The 19,542-nt window shown below is 45.3% G+C and overlaps 1 protein-coding gene across 9 annotated transcripts in view; it reads right to left on the reverse strand.

Annotated features, from left to right (window-relative positions):
• LOC106568602 (disabled homolog 2-interacting protein) overlaps window positions 1–19,542 on the reverse strand; it is a 237,122-nt gene that overhangs the window by 69,126 nt on the left and 148,454 nt on the right. Inside the window, exon 1 of one of the 9 annotated variants that reach the window (XM_014139114.2) lies at window positions 7,384–7,797. The exons of the other annotated variants lie outside the window; for them this stretch is intronic. Within the exon in view, the coding sequence (XP_013994589.1) occupies window positions 7,384–7,406 (23 nt within the window). The 5' untranslated portion in view covers window positions 7,407–7,797. Of the gene's footprint in view, window positions 1–7,383; window positions 7,798–19,542 lie in introns of those variants that run through there. 9 annotated transcript variants of the gene reach the window in all.

Raw genomic sequence — 19,542 nt, forward strand, 5'->3', positions numbered from 1 at the left:
CTGACCAGACTAGACCTGACCAGACCTGACTAGACCTGACCAGACCTGACTAGACGAGACCTGACCAGACTAGACCAGACCTGACTAGACCAGACCTGACCAGAGCTGACTAGACCAGACCTGACCAAACCTGACCAGACTAGACCAGACCTGACTAAGCCAGACCTGACCAGACCTGACTAGACCAGACCTGACCTGACTCGACCTGACCGGATCTGACTAGACCAGACCTGACCAGACCTGACCTGACCTGATTAGACCTGACTAGACCTGACCAGACCTGACTAGACCTGACTAGACCTGACCAGACCTGACCAGACCTGACTAGACCTGACCAGACCTGACCAGACCTGACCAGACCTGACTCGACCAGACCTGACTAGACCTGACTAGACCAGACCTGACTAGACCTGGCCAGACTAGACCAGACCTGACTAGACCAGACTAGACCAGACCTGACTAGACCAGACCAGACTAGACCAGACCTGACTAGACCAGACCTGACCAGACCTGACTAGACCAGACCTGACTAGACCTGACCAGACCTGACCAGACTAGACCAGACTAGACCTGACTAGACCTGACTAGACCTGACCAGACTAGACTAGACCTGACCTGACTAGACCAGACCTGACTAGACCTGACTAGACCTGACCAGACCTGACTAGACCTGACCAGACCTGACTAGAACTGACTAGACCTGACCAGACCTGACTAGACCAGACCTGACTAGACTTGACTTGACCAGACCTGACTAGACCTGACCGGACCTGACTATACCAGACCTGACCAGACCTGACTAGACCTGACCAGACCTGACCAGACCTGACTAGACCAGACCTGACTAGACCAGACCTGACTAGACCAGACCTGACTAGACCTGACTAGACCAGACCTGACTAGACCAGACCTGACTAGACCAGACCTGACCAGACTAGACCTGACTAGACCAGACCTGACCAGACCTGACTAGACCTGACCAGACCTGACTAGACCAGACCAGACTAGTCCAGACCTGACTAGACCTGACCAGAGCTGACTATACCAGACCTGACCTGAACAGACTAGACCAGACCTGACCAGAGCTGACTAGACCAGACCTGACTAGACCTGACTAGACCAGACCTGACTAGACCAGACCTGACCAGAGTAGACTAGACCAGACCTGACCTGACTCGACCTGACCGGATCTGACTAGACCAGACCTGACCAGACCTGATTAGACCTGACTAGACCTGACCAGACCTGACTAGACCTGACTAGACCTGACCAGACCTGACCAGACCTGACTAGACCTGACTAGACCTGACCAGACCTGACTCGACCAGACCTGACTAGACCTGACTAGACCAGACCTGACTAGACCTGGCCAGACTAGACCAGACCTGACTAGACCAGACTAGACCAGACCTGACTAGACCAGACCAGACCTGACCAGACTAGACCTGACCTGACTAGACCTGACCAGACTAGACCAGACCTGACTAGACATGACCTGACTAGACCAGACCTAACTAGACCTGACCAGACTAGACCAGACCTGACTAGACCTGACTAGACCTGACCAGACCTGACCAGACCTGACTAGACCAGACTAGACCAGACCAGACCTGACCAGACGTGACTACACCTGACTAGACCAGACCTGACCTGACCAGACCGGACCTGACTAGACCAGACCTAACTAGAACTGACCAGACTAGACCTGACCAGACCTGACTAGACCTGACCAGACCTGACTAGACCTGACTAGACCAGACCTGACCAGACTAGACCAGACGTGACTAGACCAGACCTGACCAGAGCTGACTAGACCAGACCTGATCGAACCTGACCAGACTAGACCAGACCTGACTAGGCCAGACCTGACCAGACCTGACTAGACCAGACCTGACCGGATCTGACTAGACCAGACCTGACCAGACCTGACCTGACCTGACTAGACCTGACTAGACCTGACCAGACCTGACTAGACCTGACTAGACCTGACCAGACCTGACTAGACCTGACTAGACCTGACCAGACCTGACCAGACCTGACTCGACCAGACCTCACTAGACCTGACTAGACCAGACCTGACTAGACCTGGCCAGACTAGACCAGACCTGACTAGACCAGACTAGACCAGACCTGACTAGACTAGAATAGACCAGACCTGACCAGACCTGACCTGACTAGACCAGACTAGACCAGATCTGACTAGACATGACCTGACCAGACCTGACTAGACCAGACCTGACCTGACTAGACCAGACCTGACTAGACCTGACTAGACCTGACCAGACCAGACCTGACTAGGTCAGACCTGACCTGAGTAGACCTGACCAGACCTGAATAGACCTGACCAGACCTGACTAGACCAGACCTGACCAGACCTGACTAGACCTGACCTGGCCAGACCTGACCTGGCCAGACCTGACTAGACCTGACCAGATTTGACCAGATCTGACTAGACCAGACCTGACTAGACCAGACTAGACCAGACCTGACTAGACCAGACCTGACCAGACTAGACCTGACCAGACTAGACCAGACCTGACTAGACATGACCTGACTAGACCAGACCTAACTAGACCTGACCAGACTAGACCAGACCTGACTAGACCTGACCAGACCTGACTAGACCTGACCAGACCTGACTAGACCAGACTAGACCAGACCTGACCAGACGTGACTACACCTGACTAGACCAGACCTGACCTGACCAGACCGGACCTGACTAGACCAGACCTAACTAGACCTGACCAGACTAGACCTGACCAGACCTGACTAGACCTGACCAGACCTGACTAGACCTGACTAGACCAGACCTGACCAGACTAGACCAGACGTGACTAGACCAGACCTGACCAGAGCTGACTAGACCAGACCTGACCAAACCTGACCAGACTAGACCTGACTAGGCCAGACCTGACCAGACCTGACTAGACCAGACCTGACTCGACCTGACCGGATCTGACTAGACCAGACCTGACCAGACCTGACTAGACCTGACCAGACCTGACCAGACCTGACTAGACCTGACCAGACCTGACCAGACCTGACTCGACCAGACCTGACTAGACCTGACTAGACCAGAACTGACTAGACCTGGCCAGACTAGACCAGACCTGACTAGACCAGACTAGACCAGACCTGACTAGACTAGACTAGACCAGACCTGACCAGACTAGACCTGGCCTGACTAGACCAGACTAGACCAGACCAGATCTGACTAGACATGACCTGACCAGACCTGACTAGACCAGACCTGACCTGACTAGACCAGACCTGACTAGACCTGACCTGACTAGACCTGACTAGATCTGACCAGACTTGACCAGACCTGACTAGACCTGATTAGACCTGACCAGACCAGACCTGACTAGGTCAGACCTGACCTGAGTAGACCTGACCAGACCTGAATAGACCTGACCAGACCTGACTAGACCAGACCTGACCAGACCTGACTAGACCTGGCCAGACCTGACCAGACTAGACCTGACCAGATTCGACCAGATCTGACTAGACCAGACCTGACTAGACCAGACCTGACTAGACCTGACCAGACCTGACCAGACTAGACCTGACCAGACCTGACCAGATCTGACTAGACCAGACCTGACTAGACCTGACCAGACCTGCCTAGACCTGACCAGACTAGACCAGACCTGACTAGACCAGACTAGACCAGACCTGACTAGACCAGACCAGACCTGACCAGAATGTTATTATTATTGACCACTTTAGGAAATAGACAGACAGATGATGGAGTGTGTGTGTGTGTGTGTGTGTGTGTGTGTGTGTGTGTGTGTGTGTGTTTCCCAGTAATCACAGCAGGGGACAAAGTGGTCTAAAGAGAGAGTCACTGATCTTCAACGGTTTCAGGGTAAAAGGGATGCATTAATGAGGACAAAGGTAAGGATATAAATAACCCTTAATGAGCCAATCAGGTCAGAGGTTAGAGGTTGATGAAGACAACGTTCAAGGAAGAGTTATTTTTCTCACAGATTTAAATAGAACACTTCATGGGAAGCACATCCTATGCCTTGAGAGCCATGTTTCAGGTGGATATAGTATCAGTATACGATCTGGAGAGAACAAGGGACTGAATCAGCATGAATACCAGGCTTGATGAGCAGATACTCCAGATAGATTTGATACAGGCGACTTAACAGGAGACCTTCATGCATAGACAAAGACCAGAGCTCTTTGTTGATCAGTCACAGCATCAGCTCATAGCTACACCCCCTCTGACCTCAATGTGACCTCAAACACACAGCACGGTGCCTGCAAACAGAGGACGGGAACAAGAGAGCGCAAGACGAGAGCAGAAGAACGTTACCATAATATGACACTGATTCAGAGAGACTTCCTTCTAGTGCTGCCCTCTTCCCCGCTATCCTGGCTGAGTCTGTCTACAGGAGCCAGAGAGATGACTGGTCACAGCCAGCAGAGATACTACATAAGCAAGATACTGTATACTCACAGACCTCCCCATTTCTTCCCTTCCAATGTAGAGAAAACATGGCATGGCCTGGTCTACTAAACCTGGGAACGCCCCAACCAGGAAATAAGCATGGAGTAAACACTCTTGATTGGTTTCCAATCTCTCCGGTCACGGGATGAGAGGGAGCCTCATGTTGGAGCAGGAAGTGTGCCCTCTGACCCACAGATCATTGAACTGAGGGGGCGAGGCAACAGGGAGAAAGAAGTAAGATAGGTGGGAGAAGAGAGAGAGGAGGGAGAAGAGAGAGAAAAAGGAGGGAGAAGAGAGAAATAGGAGGGAGAAGAGAGAAAGAGGAGGGAGTAGAGAGGAATGAAAAAATCCTCAGAAAGAAACTAGTTTATGTTGACCTCTTCAAAGCCAAGGTTTATTTCAACCTCACTATATCCTCTCTGTTTATATCAGTTTGTCTTTTTTAACTCGTTTTTTATATCTAGTTTTGCCTTTTTAACTACAGACGTTTATTCTCAAAAGTAGACATAACTATAGATATTGTTACACATGTAGTCACACTGTTGTTACAGTATTGCATTTAATCAAGACTAGGGTTTACTTTCTAAAGTGAAGTGGGCTTTCAGAGGAGTCCTTCAATGCCTTTTAAATGGTGCTACACAGTAGAGCTACATGTATAGTGCTACAGTAGAGCTACATGTATAGTGCTACAGTAGAGCTGTCTCAATAATACGCTGAGCAAAAATATAAACCCAACATGTAATGTGTTGGTCTCATGTTTTATGAGCTGAAATAAAAAAATCCCAGAAATGTTCCATATGCACAAAAAGCTTATTTCTCTCAAATGTTGTGCACAAATTTGTTTACATCTCTGTTAGTGAGCATTTCTCCATTACCAAGACAATCCATCCACCTGACAGATGTGGCATATCAAGAAGCTGATTAAACAGCATGATGATTACACAGGTGCACCTTGTGCTGGGGACAATAAAATGCCACTTTAAAATGTGCAGTTTTGTCACACAACACAATGCCACATATGTGCTGAGGAGTAGTTCTGTCTGTAATAAAGCCTTTTTGTGGGGAAAAACTGATTCTGATTGGCTAGGCCTGGCTCCCCAGTGGGAGGGCCTGGCTGCCAAGTGGGTGGACCTATGCCCTCCAAGGCCCACCCATGGCTGCACCCCTGCCCAGTCATTTGAAATCCATAGATTAGAGCCTAATGAATTTATTAAAATTGACTGATTTCCTTATATGAACTGTAACTAAGTAAAATCTTTGAAATTGTTGCATGTTGCATTTATATTTTTGTTCAGTATAAATAGGAGAATGAGGACACATAGGAGGCATAGTGATGTTACACTGAAAAATGACTCATTGGATCAACCTAAAAACAAATGTTAGGTTTTCTCAGTTGAAAAATAAAATATTTGTTGAAACCAAATATATTATTCAATGCCAACGGTTATATTTGATTATTAACAAACCTACATTTCAAGATGCAACCTAATTAGGTTACACGCAATTAAATATATTTCCTGTTAATGAATTTCCTGCCACAGCGACATTGCAACCACCACTATGCAATATGAATGTGCTTGAGATGTGGAAAGCAAATTAGAAGCTTTCATTCAATTCCAAAAATCACATTGATTTATAAATTCGTTATTGTACTTCAGACACATTGAATAGAATAGGTTAAATAAACCAAAGTGTAATTTGGATCGTACCAATCAGAAAACCACTTCAGATGAACAACAGTGCTGTCCCACTTTTTACAGTGTAAGCATGACTATGGATTTTAACTAGGCTACTCCCTGCTGAGAGAGCGAAAGAGGTGTGTGTGTGTGTGTGTGTGTGTGTGTGTGTGTGTGTGTGTGTGTGTGTGTGTGTGTGTGTGTGTGTGTGTGTGTGTGTGTGTGTTTGTGTGTGTGCAGAGAGAAAAAAGAGGATGAGCAGAGAGGGACACTGTCAAATAAACACATTACATAAAGAGTTATCATGCAGCATGCAGTATCTGAGCTGCAGGGGAAAATATAAATGAGTTACAAGCAAGCAGGCTTCTTACTTAAACCATTGCATAACAAAGACATCCTTAAACGAGTGCTAATGAAAGTGATAGCACTGTGAGAAGAGAAGGCGATAAAGATATGAGAAGAGGGGTACATGTGGAGAGAGAGAAGGGACTGCTGACCTACTGTTAGCCTACTTTACTATGTCGCATGTACCCCCCAAGGAAAGGAGGCAGAAGTCAGTAAGAATGGAGGAATGGAAGGCTTGCTTGCTAAATGCAAAAACGTATTAGACAGATAAAGTATGTCAACATTGACAAGGCAAAACACTAGTAGGCCTACTGCATGACTGCACTGGTATTCAGAGCAAGCTGATGATCTCTCTCTCTCTCTCTCTCTCTCTCTCTCTCTCTTCTATTCTGTATATAAACAACATCAGAACTATTACAGACCAAAACCACAATAGAACGATAACTGACTAATAGAGATGAGTGAATAACCAAATGATTACACGTAATTTCCTCCCAACAGTAAAGTGAACTATGCTTTGAAGTCTTGTTCTGCACTAGGCCTACAGTAGATTCGCCCCTGGTGCAAAACATTTCCCTGTTCAAGTCTGAGCGCGTCCCTAATTCCTCCTTCTCCTTCTTTTATTATTTCCAACCAGTCTGCTTGACTTGTTCCTGTCTAGCCGAACAGCATTCCCGTTCCAGTAATTATTTTCTCCAAGCCATATAGCCGACGTAAACATAATGTAACAACACTGTAACGACTGTTTGCAATAGCGTAGCTAGCTACAGTAACTCGTTTATATCCCCGGGGAAAATAGGGTGGAGGTCGCGAATTCAAACAGCGCGCACAACTGTAGCTATCCGTCATTAACACACACCAACCGAGTTTTTATCAATATGATAGCAAGATAGGAACACTTACGATTTACTAAATAGGTGAAACATCGCTCCATGGAACCTCGCGCGGGTTCCCAATGACACACCACTTCAATTTGGGTCGCATTCCTCTCTGCGCGCTAATCGCTGCTTGTTTTCCGACTATTTTGTGTGGCGCAGCCTGCCCTTTGAGATACGCCGCTACTCCCAGTATAGGCTGCTCTAGTCCCATCCGTCCCGAGAGAGCAGTCTGCTGTGCCTTGTCAAACACATCCCTCTCTCTCTCCCTCACTCCACATCCCGTTTAAAAAGATAGCGCTTCTTTTTATGGAAAAAAGAACTGATGCCTTGACAGTTTATTTGGCACAAATAAATTGCATTTCATCAGTTGACTATTTAATTTCTAATGTCATTAAGACAACGTTTAATGGGGATAGGTGCACACATCAATCATTATCAACTGATATAATAACTCAGTAAAAAGGCTACCAATAATTTAGTAATAAAAAGTTAGAGTGGCTGATGTGAACTTTGATTTCACTTTGATGTTCATTTTTATGACTAAGGCAGTATGAGTGATGGACATTGGACACCCTACTGAATTACTGAATCAAAGAAGTAAGAAATCACAGCCACTTTGAGGTGGGACTCTAACTGAGGGTATAAAGGATGGTACGGTCAATGCTACCCCCAACTACACAGAATAAAGATGTCATCATCGGCCAAGCGTCAGACAAGGGATGCGTGAGTGCCTCACATTAAGTTGCCCATGGACACTGATGTCAGTTTAGTATTCTACCCCTAAGGGAAGGTAAACTGATCCTAGATCTGTGCCACCAACCCCAGAATATCAGAATACAGATTTCATCACTGACCAAGCGTGCCTCTTAGAGTAAATTGAGGTAACATTTCTAGGAGGTAAACTGATCCTAGATCTGTCCCTATGGGCACTTTTCACCCAGTTCCTTTCTTTGAGTTCATTTCCCCTCTGTCACCATGTACTCACGGCAGAGGGTCTGTGACAGGCACCTCCCCCCGTGTTTCCCACACCACCCTGGGCAGACAGGAAGCCTGCCTGCCCCCTCCCTCTGGAGCACCAGAACAGCTTCTGGAGGAAAACAATGGCTGAGTGGCTGTGTGTGGGAAAATACAGGGACTTTTGGCAGAGAGAGGGATTACAGGGGGAAAAAAGACGAGAGAGAGTGAGGAGAGAGAGAGGAGAGAAAGGAGAGAGAGGACAGGAGTGAAAGAAAGAGAGAGAGAGAGCGAGAGAGAGAGAGAGAGAGAGAGAGAGAGAGAGAGAGAGAGAGAAAGCGCGCACGAGAGAGAGAAGAAGAGCAAGAGAGTGGAGGATGAGAGAGAAATAAGGCCAGACAGATTTTGAGACGCAAAATGTTGCCAGATGTATCCCTCTTCGTTTAGTTGGGAGGAAGACCTTCTGGGGAGAGAGGGCATGATGTCACTGTGGAGGCATGCCGTTAGAATTTTGTTACATGAGTTACCTCCCAAATGGCACCCTATTCCCTTTATAGTGCACTACTTTTTACCAGGCCCATAGGGCTCTGGTCAGAAGTAGTGCACTATACAGGGAATAGGGTACCATTTGAGTGGACGGGGGAGCCAGAGTACTGGGCCGTTAAGTAACTTAATGGCCTCAGAACACACAGACAAACAGAGGTTTGTATTTACAGGAGGCCACGAGTCTACTAACCTTACCCCATCCTGATTAAATAGTGAGGCTCAACTTGCTCCAGTGCTTCATATAAAAGGGCCTTGTTCTGAGTTGGTACAGGTACTCTTTCTATACTCTCAATATGGAGACTCATTTCATGGATGTGTAATGGTTTCTGCTTGATGTTACTGTAATACCTGCTAGTGGAGAGGCTCACTGTATTTATATTGTAGACAGTGGGCCATAAAGTATAAAAACAGGTGAGTGAAGAAAAGGTAGCTTAAAAGGTAGCTTAGGTGCAACAAAGGTGCTGGACAGTTTACAAAACAACGTTCTTACAGCATAAGGCCAACAGAGAGAAACTATAATCTGCCTTGAAGAACTGAAACTGAAGGAGGTTTAGTGTGTTTACCCCTCTGCTGTAGATTGAACTAGTCTCTAATCATAGACAAACTGTCCAGGACAGGGTTTTACTGCAGGTTGGGCTGGTTAAAGTCCAACTACAATCCTAAGGTAAAATACAGGAGCTAGACTCTGGAACAATACAACATTGCCAGGATTTCCTAATTTCTCTAGGTTTGATCATAATATACTGTACAGCATTGTATTGTCAGACTGTTTACAATAAAAAATAAAAAAAATGCCTTTGGGAAACTACTCTATCAATGGAAATAAGTTTGTATCCAGTGTAGTGGAAGACAGTCCAGGGCAGAACAAATTACATACCTCCATAGGTATTCACAGAGAAACACATTTTTACTTTTTCTTTTAAATTTTAGTCATTTAGCAGACGCTCTTATCCACAGAGACTTACAGTAGTGAATGCATACATTTCATACATTTTTTTTTCCCCGTACTGGTCCCCCGTGGGAATCGAACCCACAACCCTGACATTGCAAACACCATGCTCTACCAACTGAGCTATACGGGACCCAGATGGGTTGTGAATAGACACTCTGTTGCCTATATCCATTAATAACATTCAGAGACTCCGAGAGGCATGATTGCACCCACACACATAGCCTGAGCAGTGCTCTCTGTACACAGTGATGATGTGTGTGTGTGTGTGTGTGTGTGTGTGTGTGTGTGTGTGTGTGTGTGTGTGTGTGTGTGTGTGTGTGTGTGTGTGTGTGTGTGTGTGTGTGTGTGTGTGTTTGTGTGTGTGTGTACAGTACATGATTGTGTGTGTGTGTGTGTGTGTGTGTGTGTGTGTGTGTGTGTGTGTGTGTGTGTGTGTGTGTGTGTGTGTGTGTGTGTGTGTGTGTGTGTGTGTGTGCGTGTGTGTGTGTGTGTGTTTGTGTGTGTGTGTACAGTACATGATTGTGTGTGTGTGTGTGTGTGTGTGTGTGTGTGTGTGTGTGTGTGTGTGTGTGTGTGTGTGTGTGTGTGTGTGTGTGTGTGTGGGTGCGGGTGCTCGTTTTCGTACGTCTGTGTGTGTGTGCGCGTGTGTGGGTGTACACTACAGGGGAGCAGGGGGGAGTTTGTTGAAGCAGACAGAAATGATAGGGGTCATGGGTAAGAAGAGAAGACGTCAGTGAGCTAAGCATCTGTGGGGAGTCCTCAAGGGCCCCACCTCTTAGAGGTTATCCCCCGGCTCCTGCTAACATATAACCTGTTAAACAGCCAGAACACAACCCTGCAGCACTGACAGAGTGGGACGGAGGGAGAGAAAGAGGGAGGGAGGGATGGAAGGGGACAGAGAAGAGCTATAGACAACAAATGCATTCCTGACAAGCTCCCACAGGCTTACACTACAGGAAAACATTAGGACAGAAAGAGAGAGAGAGAGAGAAAGAAAGAGACAACGAGAGAGAGGGAGAGAGAGAGAGAGGTAGAGGGAGACAGACAGAGATTGATATAAATATTGTGTGTGTGTGCGGCCAAAAATTATGGATAGAGGACAATTTTCTGCTAATTTTGAAGGCGAGGAAATATAGCCTAACACATTTTCAGTGCAGCCCTCTGGGCCTGTTGAAGACCGAAATACAACATTGTTCACAATATACTGTACCACATTGTGTTGTCAGACGGTTTACAATAAAAATGCAAAATGCCTTTGGAAATCTACTCTGTCAATGGAAATAAGTTTGTATCCAGTGTAGTGGAAGACAGATCAGGGCAGAACAAATAGCATATCTCCATAGCTATTCATAGAGAAACACAGCAGTTGCGTAAAACATATTCTATCTCAAGGCCATCAGCATGTTAAATACCCATCAGTAGCCGGCCTCCACCTAGTACCCTGCCCTGAACTTAGTCATTGTCACTAGCCAGCTACCATCCAGTTACTCATCCCTGCACCTTAGAGGCTGCTGGCCTATGTACATAGACATGGAACACTGGTCACTTTAATAATGTTTACATACTGTTATACCCATTTCAAATGTACTGTATACTATTCTATCCACGTATTCTCCAGATATACTACATAATCTATCCACATACTGTTCATAATGTCTATACATCCCATCTATCTATCTATCTATCTATCTATCTATCTATCTATCTATCTATCTATCTATCTATCTATCTATCTATCTATCTATCTATCTATCTATCTATCTATCTATCTATCTATCTATCTATCTATCTATCTATCTATCTATCTATCTATCTATCTATCTATCTATCTATCTATCTATCTATCTATCTATCTATCTATCTATCTATCTATCTATCTATCTATCTATCTATCTATCTATCTATCTATCTATCTATCTATCTATCTATCTATCTGTCTGTCTGTCTGTCTGTCTGTCTGTCTGTCTGTCTGTCTGTCTGTCTGTCTGTCTGTCTGTATATAAACTCAGCAAAAAAAAAGAAACGTCCTGTCAACTGCGTTTATTTTCAGCAAACTTAACATATGTTCACACAAATATTTACACAACAAGATTCAACAACTGAGACATAAACTGAACAAGTTCCACAGACATGTGACTAACAGAAATGGAATAATGTGTCCCTGAACAAAGGGGGGGGGGGTCAAAATCAAAGTAACAGTTAGTATCTTGTGTAGCCACAAGCTGCATTAAGTACTGCAGTGCATTTCCTTCTCATGGACTGCACCAGATTTGCCAGTTCTTGCTGTGAGGTGTTACCCCACTCTTTCACCAAGGCACCTACAAGTTCCCAGACATTTCTGGATGGAATGGCCCTAGCCCTCACCCTCCGTTCCAACAGGTCCCAGACGTGCTCAATGGGATTGAGATCCGGGCTCTTCGCTGGCCATGGCAGAACACTGACATTCCTGTCTTGCAGGAAATCACGCACAGAACGAGCAGTATGGCTGGTGGCATTGTGATGCTGGAGGGTCATGTCAGGATGAGCCTGCAGGAAGGGTACCACATGAGCGAGAAGGATGTATCCCTTGTAACGTACAGCGTTGAGATTTCCTGCAATGACAACAAGCTCAGTCCAATGATGCTGTGACACACCGCCCCAGACCATGACGGACCCTCCATCTCAAAATTGATCCCTCTCCAGAGTACAGGCCTCGGTATAAAGCTCATTCCTTCAACGATAAATGCGAATCCGACCATCACCCCTGGTGAGACAAAACCGCGACTCGTCAGTGAAGAGCACTTTTTGCCAGTCCTGTCTGGTCCAGCGACAGTGGGTTTGTGCCCATAGGCAACGTTGTTGCCGGTGATGTCTGGTGAGGACCTGCCTTACAACAGGCCTACAAGCCCTGGTGGAGGGATTGTGCATTCCTGGTGTAACTCGGTCGGTTGTTGTTGCCATCCCATACCTGTCCTGCAGGTATGCTGTTCCGATGTGCCGATCCTGTGCATGTGTTGTTACACGTGGTTTGCCACTGCGAGGATGATCAGCTGTCCGTCCTGCCTCCCTGTAGCACTGTTTAGGCGTCTCACAGTACGGACATTGCAATTTATTGCCCTGGCCACATCTGCAGTCCTCATGCCTCCTTGCAGCATGCCTAAGGCACGTTCACGCAGATGAGCAGGGGCCCTGGGTATCTTTCTTTTGGTGTTTTTCAGACTCTGTAGAAAGGCCTTTTTAGTGTCCTAAGTTTTCATAACTGTGACCTTAATTGCCAACTGTCTATAAGCTGTTAGTGTCTTAATGACCGTTCCACATGTGCATGCTCATTAATTGTTTATGGTTCATTGAACAAACATGGGAAACAGTGTTTAAACCCTTTACAATGAAGATCTGTGAAGTTATTTGGATTTTTACGACTTATCTTTGAAAGACAGGGTCCTGAAAAAGGGTTTCTTTTTTTGCTGAGTTTATATATCCACTACCGTTCAAAGGTTTGGGATCACTTAGAAATGTCCTTGTTTTTCAATGAAAAGCTAATTTTTTGTCCATTACAATAACATCAAATTGATCAGAAATACAGTGTAGACACTGTTATTGTTGTAAATGACTATCTTAGCTGGAAACTGCTGATTTTTATGGAATATCTACATAGGCGTACAGAGGCCCATTATCAGCAACCATCCCTCCTGTGTTCCAATGGCATTGTGTTAGCTAATCCAAGTTTATAATTTTAAAAGGCTATTGATCATTAGAAAATCATTTTGCAATTATGTTAGCACAGCTGAACACTGTTGTTCTGATTAAAGAAGCAATAAAACTGGCCTTCTTAAGACTAGTTTAGTATCTGGAGTATCTATAACCGTTGCCGCTTGTTATAGACCCCCTTCAGCCCCCAGCTGTGCCCTGGACACCATATGTGAATTGATTGCCCCCCATCTATCTACAGAGTTCGTACTGTTAGGTGACCTAAACTTGGATATACATAACCTCTTATAGCACCATGGCCGTCCTACAATCTAAGCTAGATGCCCTCAATCTCACACAAATTATCAAGGAACCTACCAGGTACAACCCAAAATCCATAACCATTGGCACCCTCTTAGATATCTTCCTGACCAACTTGCCCTCTAAATACACCTCTGCTGTCTTCAACCAGCAATCACTGCCTCATTCCCTGCGTGCGTAATGGGTCCGTGGTCAAACGACCACCCCTCATCACTATCAAATGCTCCCTAAAACATTTCAGCGAGCAGGCCTTTCTAACCGACCTGGCCCGGGTATCCTGGAAGGATATTGACCTCATCCCGTCAGTAGAGGATGTCTGGTTACTCTTCAAAAGTGCTTTCCTCTCTATCTTAAATAAGCATGCCCCATTCAAAAAAATGGAACTAAGAACAGATATAGCCCTTGGTTCACCCCAGACTTGCCTGCCCTTGACCAGCACAAACACATCCTGTGGCGTTCTGCATTAGCATCGAATAGTCCCCGCGATATGCAACTCTTCAGGGAAGTCAGGAACCAATATACTCAGTCAATTAGGAAAGCTAAGGCTTTGATTCCTGTAGCACTAATTCCAAAAAGTTTTGGGACACTATAAAGTCCATGGAGAATAAGAGCACCTCCTCCCAGCTACCCACTGCACTGAGGATAGGAAACACTGTCACCACCGATAAACCTACGATAATCGATCATTTCAATAAGCATTTTTCCACGGATGGCCATGCTTTCCACCTGGCTACCCCTACCCCGGTCAACACCTCAGCACCCCCTGCAGCAACTTGCCCAAACCCTCCCTCCTTCTCCTTCACCCAAATCCAAACAGCTGATGTTCTGAAAGAGCTGAAAAATCTGGATCCCTACAAATTAGCTGGGCTAGACAATCTGGACCCTCTCCTTCTAAAATGATCTGCTGAAATTGTTGCAACCCCTATTACTAGCCTGTTCAACCTCTCTTTCATATTGTCTGATACCCAAAGATTGGAAAGCTGCCGCGGTCCTCCCCCTCTTCAAAGGGGGAGACACCTTAGACCCAAACTGTTATAGACCTATATCCATCCTGCCCTGCCTTTCTAAAATCTTCAAAAGTCAAGTTAATAAATAGATCACTGACCATTTCGAATCCCACCGTACCTTCTCCACTATGAAATCTGGTTTCCGAGCTGGTCATGGGTGCACCTCAGCAACGCTCAAGGTCCTAAACGATATTATAACCGCTATCGTGTCTTTGGCATCATTAAATTGAAGACTATTATTTTATAAAATCAATTCTCTGTAATTATTATAACGTGATTAAACTAATCATGTAAATGTAATTAACTAGGAAGTCGGGGCACCAAGGAAAATGTTCAGATTAAAAAGTTATAATTTTCCTAATATAACTGTTCAGATATTTTAATATCTGATCAATTAGTCTTCTAATTAATGAATTATTCTTTACCTCACGTTAATCTCATTCCAAACATTGTAAATCGTTGGTTATCTGCACGAACCCAGCCTTTACTATGAATCATCCATACATCAATTGTCTTAATCCTTTATTTACTAACTAATTAAATAATCACAGAAATGCATAATCAAACAAACAGTAGATATGGTTACAAGGAAATGATAGGGGAGGTTCTCTAGTGGGCTAAGCCGATATGGCCACTCGGTGGACAAAGGGAAGTGGGTGTGGACTGAAAAGGGCGTGAATTACAAGTCACCATACAGTTGATAATTATTAATTGAAATGCTTTCCTTTGCACATGAACACTCACTCATTCTGGATCATTGCAATCAATATATATTTACGCTCAGTGTCTCGTCAGAGATCTCTGTTGGAATCGTCCGTCTTTCTGTTGGAAAGTTAATCTGCTCGTCTCTCCATCCGCTCGTCTCTCCAAGTCTTTCGTGGTTAGAATGAATACTTCAGTCCCATTCAGAAATGTTCTTATAGAATAGATGTTTCGGCGGTTGTCAGTCCTCGCATTCAATGGTACATAATTTCTAGAGGCAGACTAGTAAATGGTATCGAAGATTTGCTCTTATTCTGTCGGGATCGATAGTCTCAGAGTTTAAAAATGTCCACCCGTGTAGCCAATGCTCCACGTGGTTTGGTTAGGAATTCAACAACCATTACAACCTTAGCTTATACTGAGGTTTTTGTGGTCTCACTCAAACCTTTGCCCTCTTGGTGACCGACGTACGCATGGTCTGAAGTGGGTTTCTTCAGGTGGGGGTTTTATTCAGAACAGTAGAAAAGGGCTGTCCCATGAGCCACATCATGTCTGTGTTCATGGGGGCGGGCCAATGACTTAGTTAAACTTTAAAGGGAATAAAATTCTCTCACATTAACGGTTTAAAATCACGTTACATAATTTCAAAAATAGTTTCATCTTTACTCATTCATTTTATACAATAATTAGACCCAACACTCATAACGGAGGCTCCTGTATAAACAAAGTTATGGAAATGTGGCTGTATTGTCTTTCATGAGGTCACAGCCTGAAACAAAACGGACCAGGTCGTAGCGGGCTACTCCACCGACCGTTTACACATGCTCCAAAACATGTATATTGTTCAGTTCTCAAGTTCTGTGGTGTAGAAGAAGTTCCTTTGTTCTACTGTGAAACTCTCTCACTCTATAATGCCTGGCCAGGGGGAGAGAGTCTCCTCCAGGAATGTATGACCTGAGGTAACAGAACCTGGGTGTAGGAGAGGGAGAGAGAGGGGGAAGATACGCCCTATACCCAAAGAGGGCCATGTCATGACACCGCCATCGATAAAAGACAGTACTGTGCAACCGTCTTCATCAACCTGGCCAAGGGTTTTAACTCTGTCAATCACCACATTCTTATCGTCAGACTCAATAGCCTTGGTTTCTCAAATGACTGCCTCGCCTGGTTCACCAACTACTTCTCAGATAGAGTTCAGTGTGTCAAATCGGAGGGCCTGTTGTCCGGACCTCTGGCAGTCTCTATGGGGGTGCCACAGGGCTCAATTCTCGGGCTGACTCTTTTCTCTGTATATATCAATGATGTCGCTCTTGCTGCTGGTGATTATCTGATCTACCTCTACACAGACAACACCATTCTGTATACATCTGGCCCTTCTTTGGACACTGTGCTAACAAACCTCCAAACGAGCTTCAACGCCATACAGCACTACTTCCGTGACCTCCAACTGCTTTGAAATGCTAGTAAAACTAAGTGCATGCTCTTCAACAGATTGCTGCCCGCACCCTCCCACCCGACTAGCATCACTACTCTGGACGGTTCTGACCTAGAATATGTGGACAACAACAAATACCTAGGTGTCTGGCTAGACTGTAAACTCTCCTCCCAGACTCACATTAAGCATCTCCAATCCAAAATTAAATCTAGAATCGGCTTCCTATTTCACAACAAAGCCTCCTTCACTCATGCCTCCAAACATACCCTTGTAAAACTGACTATCCTACCGATCCTTGACTTCGGAAATGTCATTTACAAAATAGCCCCCAACACTCTACTCAGCAAACTGGATGTAATCTATCACAGTGCCATCCGTTTTATCACCATAGCCCCATATACTACCCACCACTGCGACCTGTACGCTCTCCTTGGCTGGCCCTCACTACATATCCGTCGCCAAACCCACTGGCTCCAGGTCAACTATAAGTCTTTGCTAGGTAAATCCCCGCCTTATCTCAGCTTACTGGTCACCATAGCAGCACCCACCCGTAGCACGCGCTCCAGCAGGTATATTGCACTGGTCATCCCGAAAGCCAACACTTCCTTTGGCCGCCTTTCCTTCCAGTTCTCTGCTGCCAATGACTGGAACGAATTGCAAAAATCTCTGAAGCTGGAGTCTTTTATCTCTCTAACTTTAAGCATAAGCTGTCAGAGCAGTTTACCAATCCCTGTACCTGTACACAGCCAATATGTAAATAGAACACCCAACTACCTCATCCCCGTATTATTACTTACCCCCTTGCTCTTTTGCACCCCAGTATCTCTACTTGCACATCATCATCTGCACATTTATCACTCCAGTATTAATGCTAAGTTGTAATTATTTTCGCCTCTATGGCCTATTTATTGCCTACCTTCCTACTTTTCTACATTTGCACACACTGTACATAGATTCTTTATATTTTTCTTTTCTTTTGTGTTATTGACTGTATGTTTGTTTATGTGTAGCTCTGTGTTGTTGTTTTTGCCGCACTGCTATGCTTTATCTTGGCCAGGTTGCAGTTGTAAATGAGAACTTGTTCTCAACTGGCCTAACTGGTTAAATAAAGGTGAAATAAAAAATAAATAAAAAAATCTGCATTTGTGGGTTCGATTAAATGCTGAAAATGGCCAGAAACACCCGCAAAACACCAGTCTCAATGCCAACAGTGATCGGCTATGAAAAGCCAACTGAAATTTACTCCTGAGGTGCTGACCTGTTGCACCCTCGACAACTACTGTGATTATTATTATTTGACAATGCAGGTCATTTATGAACATTTGAACATCTTGGCCATGTTCTGTTATAATCTCCACCCGGCACAGCCAGAAGAGGACTGGCCACCCCTCATAGCCTGGTTCCTCTCTAGGTTTCTTCCTAGGTTTTGGCCTTTCTAGGGAGTTTTTCCTAGCCACCGTGCTTCTACACCTGCATTGCTTGCTGTTTGGGGTTTTAGGCTGGGTTTCTGTACAGCACTTTGAGATATCAGCTGATCTAAGAAGGGCTATATAAATCAATTTGATTTGATTTGATTTGATGAGGCGACTCTGGGATGCTGGCATTCTAGGCAGAGTTGCAAAGAAAATGCCATATCTCAGACTGGCCATTAAAAATAAAAGATTAAGATGGGCAAAAGAACACAGACACTGGACAGAGGAACTCTGCTTAGAAGGCCAGCATCCCAGAGTTGCCTCTTCTCTGTTGACGTTGAGACTGGTGTTTTGCGGCTACTATTTAATGAAGCTCCCAGTTGAGGACTTGTGAGGCGTCTGTTTCTCAAACTAGACACGCTAATGTACTTGGGAGGGAGGAGGGAGCGAGCATAGAAGTAGTTTAGCTTGTCTGCTACTGGGAAGTTCTCGGCTGTGCTTCCCATTGTAGTCTGTAATGGTTTGCACGCCCTGCGACATCCGACGAGTGTCAGAGCCGGTGTAGCACGATTCGATCTTAGCCCTGTAGTGACGCTTTGCGTGTTTGATGGTTCGTCAGAGGGCATAGCGGGATTTCTTATAAGCTTCCGGGTTAGAGTCCCACTCCTTGAATGCGGCAGCTCTAGCCTTCAGCTCAGTGTGGATGTTGCCTGTAATCCATGGCTTCTGGTTGGGGTATGTACATACGGTCACTGTGGGGACCATGTCATCAATGCACATATTTATGAAGCCAGTGACTGGTGTGGTGTACTCCTCAATGCCATCGGATGAATCCCGGAAAATGTTCCAGTCTGTGCTAGCAAAACAGTCCTGCAGCTTAGCATCTGCTTCATCTGACCACTTTTTTATTGATCTAGTCGCTTCCTGCTTAATTTTTTTGCTTGTAAACAGGAATCAGGAGGATAGAATTATGGTCAGATTTGCCAAATGGAGGGCGAGGGAGAGCTTTTTAAGCGCCTCTGTGTGTGGAGTATAGGTGGTCCAGAGTTATTTTTCCTCTGGTTGCACATTTAACATGCTGATAGAAATTTGGTAAAACTGATTTAATATGCTGTAATGTGTAAACACTACCTGTAGCCAACCTTACTTGCACCAATCCCTTGTAATTACAGTAAAATACTGTGAAATA

Source organism: Salmo salar, chromosome ssa01 (assembly GCF_905237065.1).
Source record: "Salmo salar chromosome ssa01, Ssal_v3.1, whole genome shotgun sequence".
Classification (NCBI taxonomy): Eukaryota; Metazoa; Chordata; class Actinopteri; order Salmoniformes; family Salmonidae; genus Salmo; species Salmo salar.